A 20006-nucleotide genomic window follows, 5' to 3' on the forward strand; every position below is an offset into this window, starting at 1 on the left:
CACGCCACTTAGAAATAATATATTACGTAATTAAATATGCACTTACTTGACTCTTCATTGGATCTGTGTTGATTTGGCACATATACTGCCCCCGGTCCTCTTCTTGCACGTTCTTTATATGTAGGTACCACGTAGAGTGGTCTGCGTGTGAGACTGACACACGGTGATTGTGCGTGATCACGTGATCGTGAATCGCCTGTATCGCCTTTGTGTCCGCCTTCACCCAGCCCACCTGAACAAAAGTGTTTTGTACTATATTTGTAAGAAAATACGAAAATAAATCTCGTATTCTCTACGAAATTCACCTTTCATAACGTGAATACAAGTTTTAAGACCATTTTATCTTTTGAGCCGTTTGATTTACCCATCGAGACTCAGAATTCGTAAACAAGACGTGTCATGCATGAAATTAGATGATAACAAATATATATTTCCATAAGGCGTGGGCGATTTTGTTTGTTAATAATAACTGGATGTTTGTCAAGTGGTTTTCCAGAGTTACCCGATTACTAATATATTTATGTGTGTATGGTTTTTTTTTCGTCGTAGTTTAAAACATGGATAAATTAGTGTCTGTTTTGTTTTTTTTGGTTTGGTAATAATTATGCATTTCATTCGAACGAAACTTTAAATCAAAGTTTTGAAAGAAGAACAGAATTTCGTCATTAAGAATGTTCCTAAAAATCAGAAATGTTAAATTCCCAGGGGAAACGAAACATTGTTTTATTTGCAGTCTTTTCCACATCAATATTTTGAAATACATTGTTGTAAGTTAGTTAACTAATATTATGTTTGAGTGTAACTAAGTCCTAACAAAAATGCAGACAAAGAAGTGATCTCGTCATCTTCGTGGATCGCATGTACCGCTTTTGTGTCCATGTTCACCAAACCCACCTGAACAATGTAGTGATTTATAACCCATCTCTGGTGGAAGACGATAAATCATATAATTTCTCAACAAAACCCTAAGCTAGCCTTTTCATATTTTTATACATGGTCCAAAAATAATGAAAATATTGCGTGCGTTACAATTTAACAATTTATTAGTTAATTTTTAAAAGTTTAAAGGTTTAAAATACGTGGTTTAAGTTTTATATAAGATGGCATTAATTCATATTAATAATTTTAGAATGGGTTTGTAGGTAATCTCTTCTAACTAATGAAGATAAGGTACTTACACGCGAATGGAAGTCGTGGAAGATCTACTTACGATGCTGAATAAATCTATGACCATATTTCTGACCTAATCGTTATATAAGGAGTACAGGATTCAGTAAACTTTTCTCAAACCCAAATTCGCAGTAACGTTTTCTAAGTTATAATTTATTAAAAATTTCGGGTAAAATATTGTTGATTAGTCGGGATACAGGGGAAAATATGGGGATTTATGATTAGTATGGTTATATTTCATTTAATTTAGGCAAATAAAAATTTTAAATAGAGAAATACATTTAGGTCGTGGTTTTTTTTATAGCTATTGTTGACGGACCTAGGATATGGCCCACCTTATTGTAAGTAAAAAACCATCGCTTTAAACATAGCAAAATCTTGCAGGTTATGCAAGGAACGCATTTAATGATGAGAATAGGGGCCAACTGCAAAATACCCTTTTATGAAATAAAACAAATTAGGTAGGTACGTGATTTTGTGTCGCAATACAGCTCATATAAATGTGCGGGTGCTTAAATCGTCCATTATAGTACGTTGATACACTAGGATCATATTTATAGCACCACTGTTATTTTAAATAGCCGCATTAATAAAATATACAACAAAAAGCTTTTCGCTTTACTTTACTGTAAAAAGAACAACTGGATGCCCGCGTGGTTTTTGTTAATTGAATTTATTGTAAGATACGGCTTTATGCACGGAGCCAGAGTACTCGAGTCCAATTATTTATTTTTAAAATTCACAAATAAAATAATTGATATGATGGAACACAAATGAGTAATATTTATTTTTATAATATTCCGAGCCTTTTTAAACGACTTAACACATAAGTTAAGAACTGGTTTATGTATTTTTTTTATTTTCTAAATAATATTTTTTTGGATCTTTAATCTTAATTCTCGGTAAACTATATACCATAATTTATAGAAACGATATAAATAATAGAATAAAATTACAGGAAGATCCCTCAACATCACTATCTTTATTCATCGAAACGAAAATTATTAATCAGTATACTTGTTTTTACGAACTGAAAACTAGCTCTAAATCTAATTCCCATCTTCTTAAAATTCTAATCAGTCCTAATTGGTTCTTATAGGCTTTGCAACTTCCTTTAATTGAAATAAGGCATTGATTTACCTACATATTGTTGCCCGTGGTCCATGGTTACTTATTATATGTATCACGGTGTTAAATAACACTTATTGTTTATTACTATATTTTTTGACATACATTTAAACATTGTAGGATTCATGGGATTCGAACCCGTATAACTGACCTTCGTAACCCGAGCACCTTGACCAATCTAGTCACACTAACTTAATGCAAAGTAGTCAAACGTCAATTTTGGAGTCCTACGTTTGGTTAATCACCAGACACACTCGTTCTAGAAAGAGGTATGTGATTGGTAGAAGGCTTCGTTTAAAAATTATGGGATTTTCGGGGTTCGAACTCGTATAACTTACCCTCGTGGCCAGAGCACCCTGACCAATCTGGTCATGCTAACTTGAAGCAAAATCAACCCGCGGCGTCCAACGTGAGGTTAATCACCAGACACTAAGTGTGTGTGTGTTTTAGGCTGAGATTTATGATTGGTTGAAAGCAGGGCGCATTCTTGAATGCCGCGAAGGACCAAAGCTGGAGGCCTCGTTTAAGTCAAACATCCAAGTTTGTGTCCTACGTGCGGTTAATCATCAGACGCACTCGTTTTAGATACAGGGTTGTGATTGTTTGAAAGCAGGACGCATCCTTGAACGCTGCGAAGAACTAAGGCTGTGGGCCATGCCTTTGATTTACTATTCAGGTTCGAATTTGGAAGAATAAAGTTTCACTCTTCTTAATTTAAAAGTTACTTCCAATGGTCCATTCATTTCGACTGAGCACTCACACAATAATTATTATATACTTATTCTATTGACAAATAGGTGCAACCGGATATAGAATTTTTTAATTAAAAACAATTTTAACTATATTGGTTTCATTTCAGTTGAGATTAATTGGATCGATTGTGAAACAATATCTATTGTTATGTTCCATCACATAAGACAACACAAATGATTAGTGCGATGATAGTTCGACAGCCGCCTCGTAAATTAGCATGCAATTAATGTTTACAGTGAGATAGCGGCAGCTTTAGGTAAACACCAATAACCTGTCAATTGATGCAAGATTAATAAGCTTACCTCACTTGGGAACTGTAATTTAAGTATCTCAACAGTTTGACAGAATCAGGGCATTATCTCACTACGACAACAGTGGCGCTACCAACAAAACGTGTACAGCTTTATGGAGAGTACCTTTACTTCTATTGCAACAAATTTGGTGGCGGCAGCCATTATAACCGGCAGGTGTCTAATATGTACAGAGCTATTTGGGTATCTCACTTTCTACCACCAGTTGCAGTACCAAGAATCCTCCTCCCGCTCACTGCTCGTACGTATAGCAAAAGCAGTTATAACTCAACAATGTTCATTTTGAAACTGATATCCCAAAATACAACGGTGGTGCGAATGGCGATGCCATGGTGACTTAGTGAGTAATTACGTCTTGTTTAGATATATTTGTCATATAGAATCCATATTTATATTTATAGAATTGATATTTCTTCCAAGTGTAGGTAAAAACACCGTAGTTTTTCACCTTTTCTTATTAATAACACAAGTTGTGATAAATAAACTGAAGTAAAGAACACTTGTTATACCCTAATTGAATAGGTGAACAATTATTGATACTTAATTTAAACAGGTACAATATAATATATTGATGTTAGATTAAAATCAAGTATACTCACTCGATAAACACCTAAATTCACGACTATACACTTGAAGGTCGCGTCGCGGCCGATGGGTACTGTCAGATTAGTGATTGGCTCCCCAAATTCTGGTACCTCCACACCTGTTAACAACCATATAATTGTCAATAATACGGTACTTAAATTACTATAAATAGAACTTGTTATACGATTGTTTAGATATTAAAAATGGTAATTAAATATATAATTACTATATATCTTCAGTGCAGGTTGTATCGTGACTAGGATAATAATTTGACATCTTTAGATTCGGGACTGTTATTTTATTAATATACCAAAACCATCAAAAATAATTAAATATATTTACTAATGGTCTTTTTTACAGCCTAACATAATACTCGTACCTCAGCCCAAACTAGGTATATTTTCTTTACCTCTTATTCCCTAAAATTAGATCCTTGGCACGCATCTCTTGCTTTTCAGAGATATGTGCGTTTTAACCAAGAAATAACACCTGATATTTTCCTTCACCGAGTAAGTGATATTTAATTGTTTAAAACGCAAATAACTGACTAAATTTAAGGTTAAGGCAGGGTTCGAACTAGGACCCACTAGACTAAATGCACATACACGATACACTTAAAGACAAAACCCTTCTGGTACAATCTGGTAAAAACTATACGACGCGACGCCCAGACTAATATATTTATGTCAGTATATTAAAGGTTTAAACTAATCCGACAGAAAGTCGGATTCCATTTGCTTTCGATTATCAAAAGTAGGTATGTTATTAATACTAGTGATATGTTATTAACTTCTGCTTATATTCTACAATATCTGCCAAGAACAGGTCCACATAATGTATCTGCGGTCTGATGAATAGTGAACAAACCACCTACTTTTTGCTATTATTTAACATGAGAAAGATTTATTAGAATATTTGAAAAGGTCTAAGCTTGTGTCTCTTTCATCTCTTGTCTACATATTTGAATAATTATAATCTGCTTTATTTACGCTACATTAATGAAGAATACTTCTAGAGGTAACAATAACTCACTGGGTAAAACAATAAAAGTTGATCCGAATCAAATTGAATCGCTTAAATAATCATGAAATTGTGCATTGTGTTCGAAACATATTATAATTAATTTTGAATGTGTTGTCAATCAACCAAAAATTAATTAGAATTGTATTCTAAATGAATCGACTAGTTTCTATAATTTTCATTTCAAATTTCGATATACACTTTTGACATACTGCCACAACATTTTACGAACGTTGCCACAATATCATTAGCCTTGTAGTTCATTAATTATACGTTTGTACGCATAAAAAATAGCAGGGCTTTGGAATCATGTATTTTTTTTTCTGATTGATTTCTCAATAAATACCTACCAGAATAACAGTAGCATTTCGTTTAAAATGGTTTCTGTTTAAGGATATCGAAACACAAAATCCATTAAACGGGAAATGAGCGGTTCATTTTGTGTGAGCGTCGACTGAGTTGATTGACTCCACGTGTTCGATCTCGTTCTTTGCAGCACGGCGATGAAAAGGTGCGCGGGCGTAAGTTCTTTATTAGTGTTTTTGGCTCTGTTCGAATGCTAAAATTTCTAGATAAAGAGCTGTTAAATATCTTGTTCCCAAATCAATCCGAAACGATATCATAACAATATAAGAAGATCGGGCAGAACTCTTAAACATTACAGTAAGGTAGGGTAGAGTATTTCACACAGTGAACTTGTTTTATTTTGTTTAATTTTTATTATATTAATTAAAATCTTCTGGGAGTATCAAACAATTCTACTACTTTGTATTTAGTTAACAGTTCCTACATTGGCACGCTGTAATTTAGCTGGGAGGATGCGATTGCATCGCCGTTGATATTGCAGGTGATACTATAAGTTGGATATTGAAGTTGCCAAGATCGCTTCGCAACAACAAAGTCATTCTAACTAGTTGCTAACTTTCAACGCGTGACAAAGACTGATTGATGACGTTAAAACTAGATCAGTTTTGAAACAATTTAACCGAAATGTAGAGTAATGTAGTATAATTTAAGTTAAAATATAATGAAAACGAGAATAACAATTACCTTTACCAAGGCAAGGGAGGCAAGTTTTTGTTAAGTTTTTTCTCGTTTATACTTGGACACTGTTATAAGGTTATGATGTGATTATTCTGTTGTTAACTTTGAAAAACTTTAAGTGTTTGAAAATAAGCCCAAAACAGAATCTACCTTATTTAATACATTAACAGAATATAGGTATATTATACCTTTGTCTTTTTACTTAAGAAGTTTTAAGAAAAAAAAAAAGTGAACATTTCAAACGTATTAAACTTCCATTCAGTTCTTTGTAAATGGCTTTCAAGAGTGTCAACTCAAATTACGGTGCCAATGTCACGTAGCACATTACACTTTAAGATTTGTTCGTAAGCTCTATGCAGTTCTTTGACTCTCCAGGTCATCACATCTAAAGCAATAATTCTATTAGAATAATACAATGAAAGCCTTTCTAAGATACCCGAACTTAAAAGTCCAGCTTCATTGCTTATGCAGCTGGACTTTTGTATTATATACTTCATAAACAAACTATTGCCCGCGTGCATTTTGTGTTTTTGACGTGACAACGTCTTATAATTCGATGGAGCCGGCTGCACGCAAGAAAAAACATGACGCGTGCGGCGTTACCTTGCTCTGAGGCGTTCCATTCAAGGCTTGCAGTGCAAGCGAGAGCGCGGAACGAGCTACAAAGAGGCACAGTCGGCCTCCGCGTTCGACATCTGTCTCTCTCCTACTTGAGTGAGCGATGCGTTCGCGTGGACAGCTTCTATATAATAATACATTTACATGTTTTCGGCAAGGATGAAGTGCAGTGAAAAGTGAATGTGGTGTCAATTGTTTACAGCAACGATAATATCTATCAAACAAATAAAATTAAAATTTTGTTTTGAAAAATGCAACAATCATCAGTATTTTCTTACGACGTTGTCACGTTTAACTATCGTCAGTAAGCCGACTTTAAGACAACCAATTTTTTTTAGGTTTTATGAAAATCCCGCAGGACATAAATTTATTTTTGGATTAATGTAAAAGTCCTGGAAGCAAGATATCTCTTCGCCAATTTTATCAAGATTTGTGCTATGGTGATAAATAAACTTTAAATATTTTTAATATTAAGTAGGGAAGTATGAATATTTATTGGTCTGCAATCAGCTAGCGCTAAAAAGGGCAGTTTGAAATATTAACCGATGAAATTCAAGGTGTAGCTAAAATAGCAATTGGTGGGCCGGTAGACGTTGGGGTTTCAAGCTTTGCCTTGTTTGGGATATTGAGTTCTAGTGTTGGGATTCTGGGAACCAGAAAATGTCCCTCATAAGACGAAATCAACGAGTTAAAGAAAACAGGTTTTTTTTTTATTTTACTACAAGTCATCCCTTGACTGAAATCTCACCTTACGGTATGTGATGATGCAGTCTAAGATGGTAGTGGGCTAACTTGTTAGGAAGTATGGTAGTCATACCCCTAATCGGTTTCTACTCGACATTGCATCGAAACACTAAATCGCTTAGTGGCACGTCATTGTTGGTAGGGTGGTAACTAGCCAAGGCCTCCCACCCGACCAGACCGGAGAAAACTTAGAAATTTAAATTTCACAACCTGCCCCTGCCGGAAATCGAACCCACGACCTTCTTCTTAAATTCACGGCGCTCACGGTCAGAAAAACACGGCACAAGACTGAAGTGCAAACATTTTTGAGACACCTATAAAACATAAATCCACTAGAACAGATAATAACATAGATATTTATATATCATACTACTTGAAACATTGTGAAGTACCGACAAACTAAATGCTCTGCAGCTCTAAGGTACACTATGATGTCGCATGGTTAATACAATATTGTTACATTTGCTATTGCGAATATATTATGGACTAATGAAACAGGAAGGAGAACGAAGTTTGCAGTTCACACTTGATCTGAGACGCTACAGCAAAGTTACAAGGACGTCGCAGTTGACACTGCGAGTTTCAGTTGCATTAGTTAAGAACGTGAACAATGTCAATTGTCGACTCGCAACTAACAGCGAGTTATGCAACTGTGTGTTAACAAATTTAATGATAGTCTTTTGTGTAAAAAGATACGTAAATTAGTTTCAAATGTAAAATTTTATGGTGCTTTGTTTACGTTAAATATTAAATGGGGTTACGGATTACTATGGCAAACGTCCTAGATAATATTAGAACTATAATTCTCACACAAGTTCATACGGACGCTATAAACGTACGTGTAAATGGTACTTGAAGAGTATTACCCATAAGGATGTTCTCTCGAATAACAAGGGTTATTTTTTTATAAAAACGGAAATATACGTTATTTAAAATTATAGTATATTTTTTTCAAATCCAGCTTGTTAACATCCCTCTAACGGTCATAAGCCTTCTCTCTTATATGAAAAAAAAATGTTTTAGACCACGCTTAACCAATACAGATTGGTGGGCTACAACGACTTGTATCACAAGTTCGTGATTACAGTGCTCTCTGAGGTACGGGGTTGACGTCGCCAATTTTTCACCTCCAAGTTGGTACTGAAAATTCTCTAACGGAATAAAACAAATGCCTAACATGTTCTGTAGTTACACAAGCTAACCAAAGAAAAGCCCAAAGAGGCAGCTTTTTATAACATTAATAAATATTAATTGAACCTACCTACGTAAAATGTAGCATCCGTCTAATAGTCATCTCCAAAGGTTTAATCTTAGCTGAAAGTTTTGCACTAAAAAAGAAAATGTATTGTTATAACTAGAAAGTATTTTTTTGTTTGTATAAGTGTAATCAAAAATAGCCTTTCATAAGATTCAGGACTATTTTTTAAAGTCAATATAGACAACAAGTTCTTAAATAATATGCAGCAGACATATTTATATTAGTTATCTCCCTACCGAAAAAGACGTACCGCTACTACTACCACGTACTTAATTAAGCGGTCCGGTACAATGGTGCTTAGAGAAGCTATTAGGGGTGCGGGTTAGTCATCTTCATCGTCACAAATCAACCCATTACCGGCCCACTACAGGGCACGGGTCTCTTCCCACACTGAGAAGGGCTTAGGCCGTAGTATGCCACGCTGGCCACGTACGGATTGGTGGACTTCACACGCCTTTGAGAACATTATGGAGAACTCTCAGGTTGCAGGTTGTTCACTATGATGTCACGATGTTTTCCTTCACCGTTGAACGACTTATAAATGTTAGAGGATTTATTTATTTAGGCTTGGATTCGAGCCCAACGCCGCGAAAGTGATATCAACCATCCTACCGCTGGGCTATCACAGCTTCTTTTCTAGCCGAGGACGGCTTTATATATAACTAAAATAATCCTACCTCAAAAAAGCTTTGCATGAAAACAAATTAAATATGACTTATTGAGCTATTGAAGAGGTTTTATTTAATTTAACAATACATTTGCTCTTAAACATTACTTGTATCACAATTCTTTTTATTTATTCATTTACATTTATCAACCGACGCAAAAACAACGGGATGTTGCACTAATTGGCGGATTGCATATTTTTTCACAACTCCCTTAATATGGATAACACTACGACAAATTTCAAATTCAAAATGGCCGCCCCCGTAAAATTGTGAATTACACTTTTTTTATAACTCTCTCAATGTGGGTATCAAATCAAAGGGCTCGCTAGTCTGTAGAATAGTTCACTATATAGAAAGTCGGGGGTTTTAAAATTTAATTTTTTATATTTATTTATATATTAACCCATGACCGGTCCAGTACAGCGCACAGATCTCCGACCGGAGGGTTTAGGTAATAGTCCACAGCGATAGCTAGCCCATCGATTCTTGGACTTCAAACATGTAAACGATGTTTTTCTTAAAGTACCTAAGTGGAAAGTCAGAGGTGCGTCCCGGGAAACGCACTGGGTCCCCTAAAAGTTAAGGCCACCACATTTGCATCTCTAATGAAATTACAACAAAACATAGGATTTAAAAGTATTCACTAGCTAAAATATTTTGGTCTGCAGTGAGGACTGTTTAAACAAGGAAGTTACAAGTTTGGTATTCGTGCTTCAGCTTCTGCGACGTCAGCATAAAGTTTCAAGCTTCTTGCATTTGACCCCGACAGTTTCTATTACAACTGCAAAGATCTTTAAACTATGTGAGAATACTTCGGATAAGATGCCTGGTTAAGGAGTAAAGAATGCCAAAAAGATTAAAATACATTATATTGATTGTTTTCGCTATTTAATTTCTTAACATGGACATACACGCAAACACCAACGCAGAAGACGCTAATCGCCCATCACCGCCGTTAGTCAGTTCTACTTCAGATTGCGTCGATAGAACAAATACCGTTCACTTACCTTGCCGCTTGTTCCGTTACCTTACCTTTTGTTTGAGTATTATTTACATAGTTTTTTTCGTAGATCTTTCATTAAGTCATATTTATTGTTATTCTTTCAATAAACAAGAAGCTAGGAAAAGAGAAAAATACTGTTTAAATAAAGTAAACAACTTTTGATAGAAATCTAGATGTTTGTATATGACTGACATCCTTGTACTCGTCATTTTTGAGTTAGTACTGGTAAACATAGCGCCACACATTGAAGACATTCTCAGTTTGTTACATGTAAAGGGTTTTGATTCTTGTATGAAACAGGGAGCTTTTTATAACATGGGTGAACTTTTTGATTGAATATTTCAAAATTAAAAAAAAAAAAACGGGTCAAGGATATAAATGATAAAAAGGAACATTAATATTTCTTAGAGTCTAGACTGGTACTGAGAAATAGAATAAACTTTAAACATATTCAATTTACAAAATTACCTTGTCGGGATTTGCAATTGTACTCGTAAATAACGAGTGAACGTTGGTATTAAAAGTAGAGCACGCTTAATTAAACTAGAACTGACGTTGGTATTCAACATCTCAAGACTAATGAAATAGGAAAGTACTCGCAAGTTTGTGGTTCCTGCTTCAGCTTATCTAGGATGTCAGCGTAAAGTTGCGAGCTCGTCACAATAGGTACTGTCTGTTTCAGTTGCACTAAAAGAGACCGTGGAATAATATCACTTCGTATTGCCGAGTTTTGCAACTTGATGAGTTGTGTAACTGCAGTTGCAACTCTCGTAGTTATACAACTATGGGGGTTGTTTCAAGGAATGTAATGTTTAGTATTTGGGAGACATTCTACCAAAAGAAATTACAATTGCACTTAGTTAGAATACTTATAGCTTATGTGTATGAGGACAGTTTTCAGAATACAAACGACAGTAGGAAACAAATAAACCTAAAACAAATAAAAACTCGAGAGTAAAACTTCAAGATCTATCTACATCGAATAATGCCAAAGTCTGTCTGATATTCTAAAAGTAAAATGTTTTAAATTAGTTCTTAAAAAAAAAAAATTATTTACTACTAGTTATTGCCCGCGTTCTATCTCCGCTTTTAATTTCGTTTTTTTTATTGCCAACCTCGTGGAAACGTTTGTTTTTCTGGGATAAAAGTAGCCTATTTACTCTCCGCCCTTTCAACTAACCATGCCAAAAATCAAGTTGATAGGTGGCTCAGTTAGGGCGTTAAGGACGGACAAACCAATACACTTTCACATTTATAATAATATTATGGATTATCTTAGTGCAACAAAAGTTATATTTTTCTGACCGCAATTAGTTTTAACATATAGTTTGTTCAAATCTGATCCCTGGTCCATTCTAGTTTTAAAGTTAAACTTTAAATAATTTCGTTCTTCTTGTGATGGCAGTATTCATCACAATTCTTGTTTATAGTTTTAATGTGGCCCAACTGGGCACAAGGTACTTTGCCAATGTCGCGAAGATGCAAGGGACAATAATTCCATCTATTATTATCAACTCATCACCGGCTTACTACAGACCACTAGTTTCCCTTCAGAACTAGATTGCCACTAGAATGAACAGGGTTTCAGCTGTTGTCCATTATGCTAGCCAAGCGCAGAATGGTGGACTTCACACGCCTTTGAGACCATCGAGATGAATTCTTAGACTTGACTTTGTTTACTTACGATGTTTTACTTCACCGTGCGCGTGGAGGATCAAACTAGGTCCCTAAGAGGGAGGCCGAAACGCTAGCCCCTATGCTATCACTACTGCAAGGGTAGTAATAATACCTCTTCTACCTCTAGTTGTAGAGGTATTATTACGGTGTAAGTATTAAAAGTGAAGCATGCGTAAATTAACTAGAAGTTATGAACATCTCAAGACTAACGAAATAGGAAATTACTCGCAAGTTTGTGATTCCTGATTCAGTTTATCTAACATATCAGTGTAAACTTGCGAGCTCGTCACAATAGATATCGCTTGTTTTAGTTGTAGGCTAAAAGATACAGTGGAATAATAATATTAACACTGCAAGTTGCCAAGTTATGCAACTTAATGAGTTGCATAACTGCAGTTGCATCTCTCGTAGTTATTCAATTACGAGGGCTGTATCTTTAAATGTAACGAGTGGACCCTGAAGATAGGCGTGCTGCCTCACACCTAGCTAGCAAATGTTAGTATTTTTTTTGTAAATACTTACTAACACACACATTTTGTTGATAAAGATATCCCCCTAATTCAAGTTTAGTATATAAAATTTAAGGTCAGAATGTAAACATTCAGACCTACAATTTTATAGGATAGGAATTTTAAGGGAAAGAAGTTTCTTATAGAACGAATGTAATAATGTCGTTATAAAATAAGATCTATAGTGTGCTTAATAATTATTCAGGCCCAGACAAAATCGAAAATAGAAACGTGTCCAGATTTCTTTAATTAATTGCTTGGTGGTTAAAAAGTATGAATAAAGTCATTTTCAGATAAATTTGAAAAATTTAATTCAATCCATAGACACATTTTCAAATTTTGGGAGTATATAAAATTCTAGGTCTGAATTTGACCATTTGACCTTTTTAACCACCGGGCCATTATTTAAAGAAAACTGGACACGTTTCTTTTTACGTTTTTGTGTGGGCCTGAATAATTATTAAGTACACTATAGATTTTATTTGATAACGACATTATTACATTCGTTCTATAAGAAACTTCTTTCCCTTGGAACATAGCACTTAACCTATTTCTCAAAAACCAGTACGGTCGTTATAAGTAATGATGACCGTTCCTAGGCGTATCGAAACTACGGATGCGGAAGCTATAAATTTTGAGAAATTTTCTACAGGTACGCTATTTTCTGGGCATTTGGTATCTCAATACCGCTGTATAACGGCATCTATGGAGAGGACATAACATCGCTGAATGGCCTCGTCGAAGGCAGTAAAAAGTGTCATTTTGCAACAACAGCGCCCACAATATCGTCACAGGCTGGGGCGCAGTAAAATGTTTACAAAATATCTTATTTCTGTTTAGGTCGAGCCATGTAGCCAGCGAAATTTTTCAGCTGGCACTAATTAGATATTTTACATCACAGATCAATGTCAAGACTTCTTTTTTGATCATACAGGATCTAGTTTGTGTTAGTAGTGTGGCATCAAAAGCAGATGATTATTGTGGTTGTTTTGCAATTATAAAATTAACAAGCCGAGTTTAATTCCCGCTAATATTATACATTAAACTCTAGCGCGAAAGTGTTTCTGTTTGTTTGTTTCTTTTAATATATTATATTTATATATACTTATATTATAATATTAAATCCATATCCGTATGGAAATAGAGATATAGAGTAGTGTTCGCACAATGTACCTTATACTGTTCACGCATTAAAATAGAGCTAGATTGAAGAATGTAACAAAGAATGCTAATGCTATCAGTAACTAATTTGTCAATTCAAGCATAGTAGGAAATAAACTGAACTAAACTGAGTGGGTCTAATTAAAGTAAAATAAAAAAATAGGTAGGTATGAGTACTTTTTGTTAGAAGTTTCAGAAAAATCTTAAAGTTGAATAATATTCAGAGATGATGAGAACTGTGTAAAAAATTGCAAGAATTCCTCACAGAAACAAATGGCCAGCAACAGCTTGCAGCTTAATGTCCGAAAACGCTGTTTTGCAACATTAAGAATCGTTCCGCGCAATGCCTTGCAGCAGTACACGTTCCTGTGATACATGTGTAACATCTTTGAAATGTTGCAGTTGTTTTACTTTAACGTTAATGGCAAGCGCACACCGAGGACAATTAAAAATGATCATCATCACCTATGGCCTGTCAATAGCTGGCATAGATTTATTTTGTAGGGAGTTTCTAATTTCCCTGTATCGTGCCGTGCTGCGTATATAAAATCGCTACACTCTGGAATTGGTGTCTTCTTACCAATAGTAACGTATAAATTTAAATTTGAATTGGATTGAGGCATTCTAAGTCCACCTATCCACACTTGGCCAGCGAAGTGGTCTACGGTCGAAACGTTTTGAATCTTGGAGGCCACGCCAGTGCCTGGTACAGGGCTGGTAATTGGTTTTATAAATAAAAAAATAAAGATAAAAACGCTCTGCCATGTCGTCCCGGGTGTTCGTTCGCCTTTGCTCGGCTGTTGTGTGTGAACAATGTAATATTTTCAATAGTGGTGCTCACATATTCGCAGTTCCGTAAATGCGTTGCTAAGCACGACTGGCAGCGCAGCCGGTATGGACATGACTCGCATGAATTTTGTACACTTACCGCGTACTATTAGTCCGGCATCGAGATAAGGACAGGTTCGGTCTTAAATATAATTACTAATTATTAATAAGAGTTTTAGGCACACTAGTATTGCTTTTAATGAAACGTTTTTTTCGTCATCTTTTTCATCTGCGAAAAAATAGCTACTAAAGCATAATAAAATAATTAACAATATAATAGCATTATTCAGGTTAAAACGATAAGTGTTGCAACGAGTTTATAACTATAACAGCTTTTATCCGTTAAGAAGTACCGTCCTAAATGTTCAAAGATCTTTATCTTGACCCTCATAAAATTTTATTAAGACCAGCGGTAAACGTTTAAAAATGAAAATAAATACATCAGAATCATCACCAATGTCGACAAGTATGAAACTCTGTGTCTAACTATTTTTTAATAAGGAATAAAAACTTACTATGAAATTATAAAAAAAAAGTCACATTTAATTTGCTGCTACGAAAGCCTTATTTAATCCGATCGATCAAAAAGCTTTGACCAAACACACATGGCAACTTATTATTTAGGGGCATGAGAATAAAACTTTGTTGTACAAAGTTTTATTCTCATGCCCTTCTCATGTATCAATTATAAATAAGAGAAAAAATATATAACAGAGTCGTGTCAATTATTTATTAGATTGCATGGAAAAAAATCTCTATATGAACCGTTGGCTCTTTTAATTGATTAAATATATACTTAATACTATACGCCTTTTATGAATTTCAAACCGATTAGCGTAAGTTAAACGAGTTAAAATTTTATCAAACAAGAGTTTGAACTGCTCTTTGTAACGTTAGGTCATGACACAGTTTCGCACTTTTGTTACTCGATTTAATTCCTTTGTGTCGTCTAAAAATTTCATTTAAAAGAAAAGCATTTAGTAACAACGCGGTACCTACTTATTTTGTATTGTAGTTTTGAGAAAGGCTTGCTAAATTTACGTACTGATATTATAAATAAGAAAGTTTATTTGTTGGTTTTACCCTTTTTTAACGCACATTGACGAGGTGGTTTTTAGGGTACCGAAGTCAACATGGAGCCCAGTTTTTGACATGATGGTTTATCCGTTGGCGGCTCAGCTCAGATATTCTTCAGTTTATCTGTATATAACACGTATTTATGTGTATTATTTTCATAAAAACATTCATCAGCTATCTTAGTACCCATGACACAAGCTACGCTTACTTTGGGGCTAGATAGCGATGTGTGTATTGTAGTAGGTTTTTTTTATTTAATTTTTTTAAAATTTTATATTCTTAATTTTAATAGTTGATAATCATATTATTATAAATGGGAACTGAACTATTATGGTTTGTCACTCTCTCACGCAGCAACTTTTTCTTTTTTAAAAATAACTAGAGAAACATAAAAATCGCGCGAATTCATTCATTTAATTGTCCTGTAATTTTGCCTCCAGAAAACAATAAACAGGCAAATTCCATATTTCCTTAACATCATTGTTATGGTTTTTATTACGTTATCTACACGGCTACGAAAAAAATGAATGGCATAATTTAGCATTTGCAATATAGGAACCTATTGTTACCGTTTGTTGATTATTATTAGCCAAGTCACCATTTAAGACCTTGGAATCCCAGTGTCTATCAATCCGTAGTAGTAAGGACCTTTCGGTGGATAAGTTATAAGTATAAATTTACAAGAAAGAACATAATATAATGTAATTTCATTACTCATAACATTATTTAGCGTTGTAATAATTTTTCTTTTACTTTACAACATCGGACACAATGTTTATCACAATTTTGGGTCCAAATTTTCAACATCGCAATTTCAGCGGTGATACGTTCATAAATTCAATGAAATTACCCATCTTTCTGCGCTTCAAAGAGGCCATATATCTCCCGGTTACAGCGCCTTGCGATGTCGGCCATCACGCGAGTGATAAATCAGTATGGCGGTATTATAAAGCAAAAACCTCCCCACTCGTGAAATTTTAAATTTAGATATAAGTACTTTGCTTATAAAACTAAGCTTCATTTCATTGTTACCTCAAGTTTTCACTGCTCAATATTATTTTTAAAATGTATATATTTTTACTCTAAAAAACGCTGTGATAGCCTAGTGGTTAGACCCTTTGGTCTTCCTTTCGGGCGGCCCGACTACGATCCGACTTCGACAATTAAACGTGAAGCAATTCATCGTAAAAAAAACCTGCAACCTGTTTTTTATTAACTCTCGTTAATCTTACTAATTTTGATAACTCTCGTTAATCCTACTGTTTTATAAATGCGAAAGTCTGTATAGTTGGATGGATGGATGTTTGTTGCTCTTTCACGCAAAAAATTCTGAATTGAATCTATCTCCATTCCAAGATTCATAGGCTGTTTTTTATCCCGGGAAAATTTACGGTACCCGGTTCCCGTAGCAGGATTCATGAAAAGCCAAAAAGCCGAACGAAGCCGTGGGCCAGGGTGGTGGACTAAGGGGCCATTAATTGGTTGTTAATAATGATGACGATTTATAATACTCTTTTTAGAACATTACAAAAAGTAAGGAAGTTTACAGGAAAGGCAGAAAATTAAGGAAGAGTAAAATTATCAAGGCAACCTTATCGCTTTGTAGCGATTCCTGCCAGGCTACCCTAGGATCATGAAAATAAAAAGAAAACAGGGGCATAAATTTATAGTAATTACTTAAACGTTTCTTTTTTCTTTTGCATATTTGGGTCGAAAGAGGTGTACTATTATTACATACTAAACTAAGTTGTTACATAGTCTGACTATAAAGGGTTATTGTTGGTAAGGACCCCTAGAAAAGAGGTAATAATTATTTCTGTCCTCGCCCTGATTAAGCTTATTGATCTATTACATTCTGAATCTGCAGATTGAATAAAGGCCATATGATATGAGACTAATCCTCATAATATTAGATGACCTAATCCAAAGGAAAGCCGAAGGTTACATTTATTTAGGCCAACAATCTGATTCGGAAGGGATTTTATGATGATGGAAATAAAGAAGTATTCAATTAGGGATGGGTAGCCCTCGAAATTCTGAACCATCTTTTACCAGTGCCTTTATGTCGTACGGTGTTTGTATAAAATTGAATAAAAATCTCGACGACGAGGAAATACATGAAAATGAAATCTTAAAATACGAATGTTTACTTCATTTCGTCATCTGATTTCTCTCATTTTCCGGCAGCGCAGTCTTAAACAATTTTGTCTTATCATCATCATCATCCTCAGTCTATAGGTGTCTCACTGCTGGATATATGTCTCTTTACTCATATGAGGGATTTGAGACAGGTATACAATGTTTCTACATGATGCGTCCTAAGTGTGTGTTCTTTGTGTTGACGGCAGATCAGAATACAGTTGTCAACAATCTTCCTCTTCCCGCGGGTGTCGTACGAGGCGACTGAGGGAATATAATGGAGAACGGGCAGCAGCGTCACTTTTCCTACTACCGAATGCTTATTGGCAAATCCAGCCTACCATAATGTTATCAAATGCGTGTGAAGTCTACGAATTCGCAGTTAAAAAGTGTGGTGAACTACAGTCTAAACTCCTTCTTACTGTGGGAGGAGACCCGTGCAATGTGGGCCGGTAATTAGCTAAAATTGAGTGTCACTATCGTTATACCCTCGAAGCGAGTTTGACGTGTCTCTCTCTGTGTGTGTTTGTGTGTGTGTGTGTGTGTGTGTATGTGTTTGTGTGTTGTGTGTTTTTTTTGTATGAAATGTTAATTAGTGGGCCGCAGCCACAAAATGGCGGAGTACACATTTTTTCACAACTACCGCAGTATGGGTATCAAATGAAAGGGCTTGACTAGTAGGATAATGTACACTATATTGAAAGTCGGGGGTTTTTAAAGGCTAGAACTATTTTTAAACCTGCCAAATACGTTTTATAGCATATAAAGAAACAATCATTTCAGACATAAATAAATAACTTATCATGGCAAATAGCCAGAATATCTATATACAAGTTATGATTAAAACAACTTTCTCATCATTAGGCTATAACATTGCAAAATTAATAGTGTGCAAATAATAATTATAAGAAAAAGGATTTTAATTATAGCAATATATAAAGTTAACGAAGTATGTCAAAGTTAAATAAAATAATTACAATACAGGTATATTAAATCCATATAAATTTCTACGCCGTATAGAGTTTCAGTACGTACAATGCCCTAGGTACTGAAATTCTATCGCTCAGTGGTGCGCCTTTGACACCGGACAAAATATATTTAACAATGTGACACAATAATTAACTATGACTTAGTGTGTTAAATTAAAGAAATAAAAGTCGCACTAATGTTTGCTGATTTGCTTGTTTAATTTAAATGGAAACTAAATGAAAGTTGCAACTGGTCATTTGTCATCGGGTGGCCGGCGTTCCGAGGCGAGTTCCGGTGCAAGCTGCTTTTATTAATATTTCCATCGCAAATTTGCGCTTTATTAGCAAACAGACGTCATGCCTGATAAATTATTAATGCGGTTGTTGCACAGCTTGTGTTCCGCTTTTTCCGATACTGAACACTGTCTGTTTGTATCGGCGCTGCTATGATTGATTTCGACACTGTTACGAACGTAATGTAGCCGTTCTTTTACCATATTAATGCTAAAATGAAAATCCTATTTATTTAATATAGCCCATACTAATTGTTGGGTCTTAACCACTAGACTATATTGTGCTGTAGTAGGCTCGTGCTTAGGACTTCACTTTCGGGGGAACCGAGTTCGAGCCCTAGGACGCATCTCTAACTTTTCTAAGTTATAAGCAACTAAATAAATAAATAATAAATAAATAAATATACTACAAGAATACACACACCGCCATCTAGCCCCAAAGTAAGCGTAGCTTGTGTTATGGGTACTAAGATAGCTGATGAATATTTTTTTTATGAATGTGTATTATACCCATAAATACTTATAATATACAGATAAACACCCAGACACTGAAAAACATTCATGTTCAACACGCAAACATTTTCCAGTTGTGGGAATCGAACCCACGACCTTGGACTCAGAAAGCAGGGTCGCTACCCACTACGCCACTCGGCCGTCAATGCAAATGCACAAATGCTTTAACGGTGAAGAAAAACATCGTGAGGAAACCTGTGTGCCCGCGAGTTCTATATATTCAAAGGCATGTGAAATTCACCGATCCGAACTTGGCCAGGGTCGTGGCCTGATCCTGTCTTATAGTGGATTTGAAGATGATGACGAATACTACGAAAGTTTGTCTGTTGTTTTGTTTGTTTATTTTTTTGGTATGGTTCCCTATATTCAGTTGAACCACTGCACCGATATTGATGGAATTGGGCGCAAAATATTTATGACTTAGAATTCATTCTGGAGATTGCCAAAAATACTTTTTATGCTGTCACAGTCCGGGTAACGTTCCCGGAGTATTAAAAAAAAAACAACTTGTGCCACGCACAGTTAACCGACCCAGCATT

General features: G+C 35.1%; 1 protein-coding gene across 1 annotated transcript in view; it reads right to left on the minus strand.

Annotated features, from left to right (window-relative positions):
• LOC120633682 (lachesin-like) overlaps positions 1–20006 on the minus strand; it is a 337749-nt gene that overhangs the window by 18075 nt on the left and 299668 nt on the right. The window contains exons 3-4 of the mRNA XM_039903999.1: positions 3962–4065; positions 47–232 (exon numbers count right to left, since the gene is read on the minus strand). Of these exons, the coding sequence (XP_039759933.1) occupies positions 47–232; positions 3962–4065 (290 nt within the window). The remainder of the gene's footprint in view (positions 1–46; positions 233–3961; positions 4066–20006) is intronic.

Source organism: Pararge aegeria, chromosome 2, assembly GCF_905163445.1.
Source record: "Pararge aegeria chromosome 2, ilParAegt1.1, whole genome shotgun sequence".
NCBI classification, from domain to species: Eukaryota; Metazoa; Arthropoda; class Insecta; order Lepidoptera; family Nymphalidae; genus Pararge; species Pararge aegeria.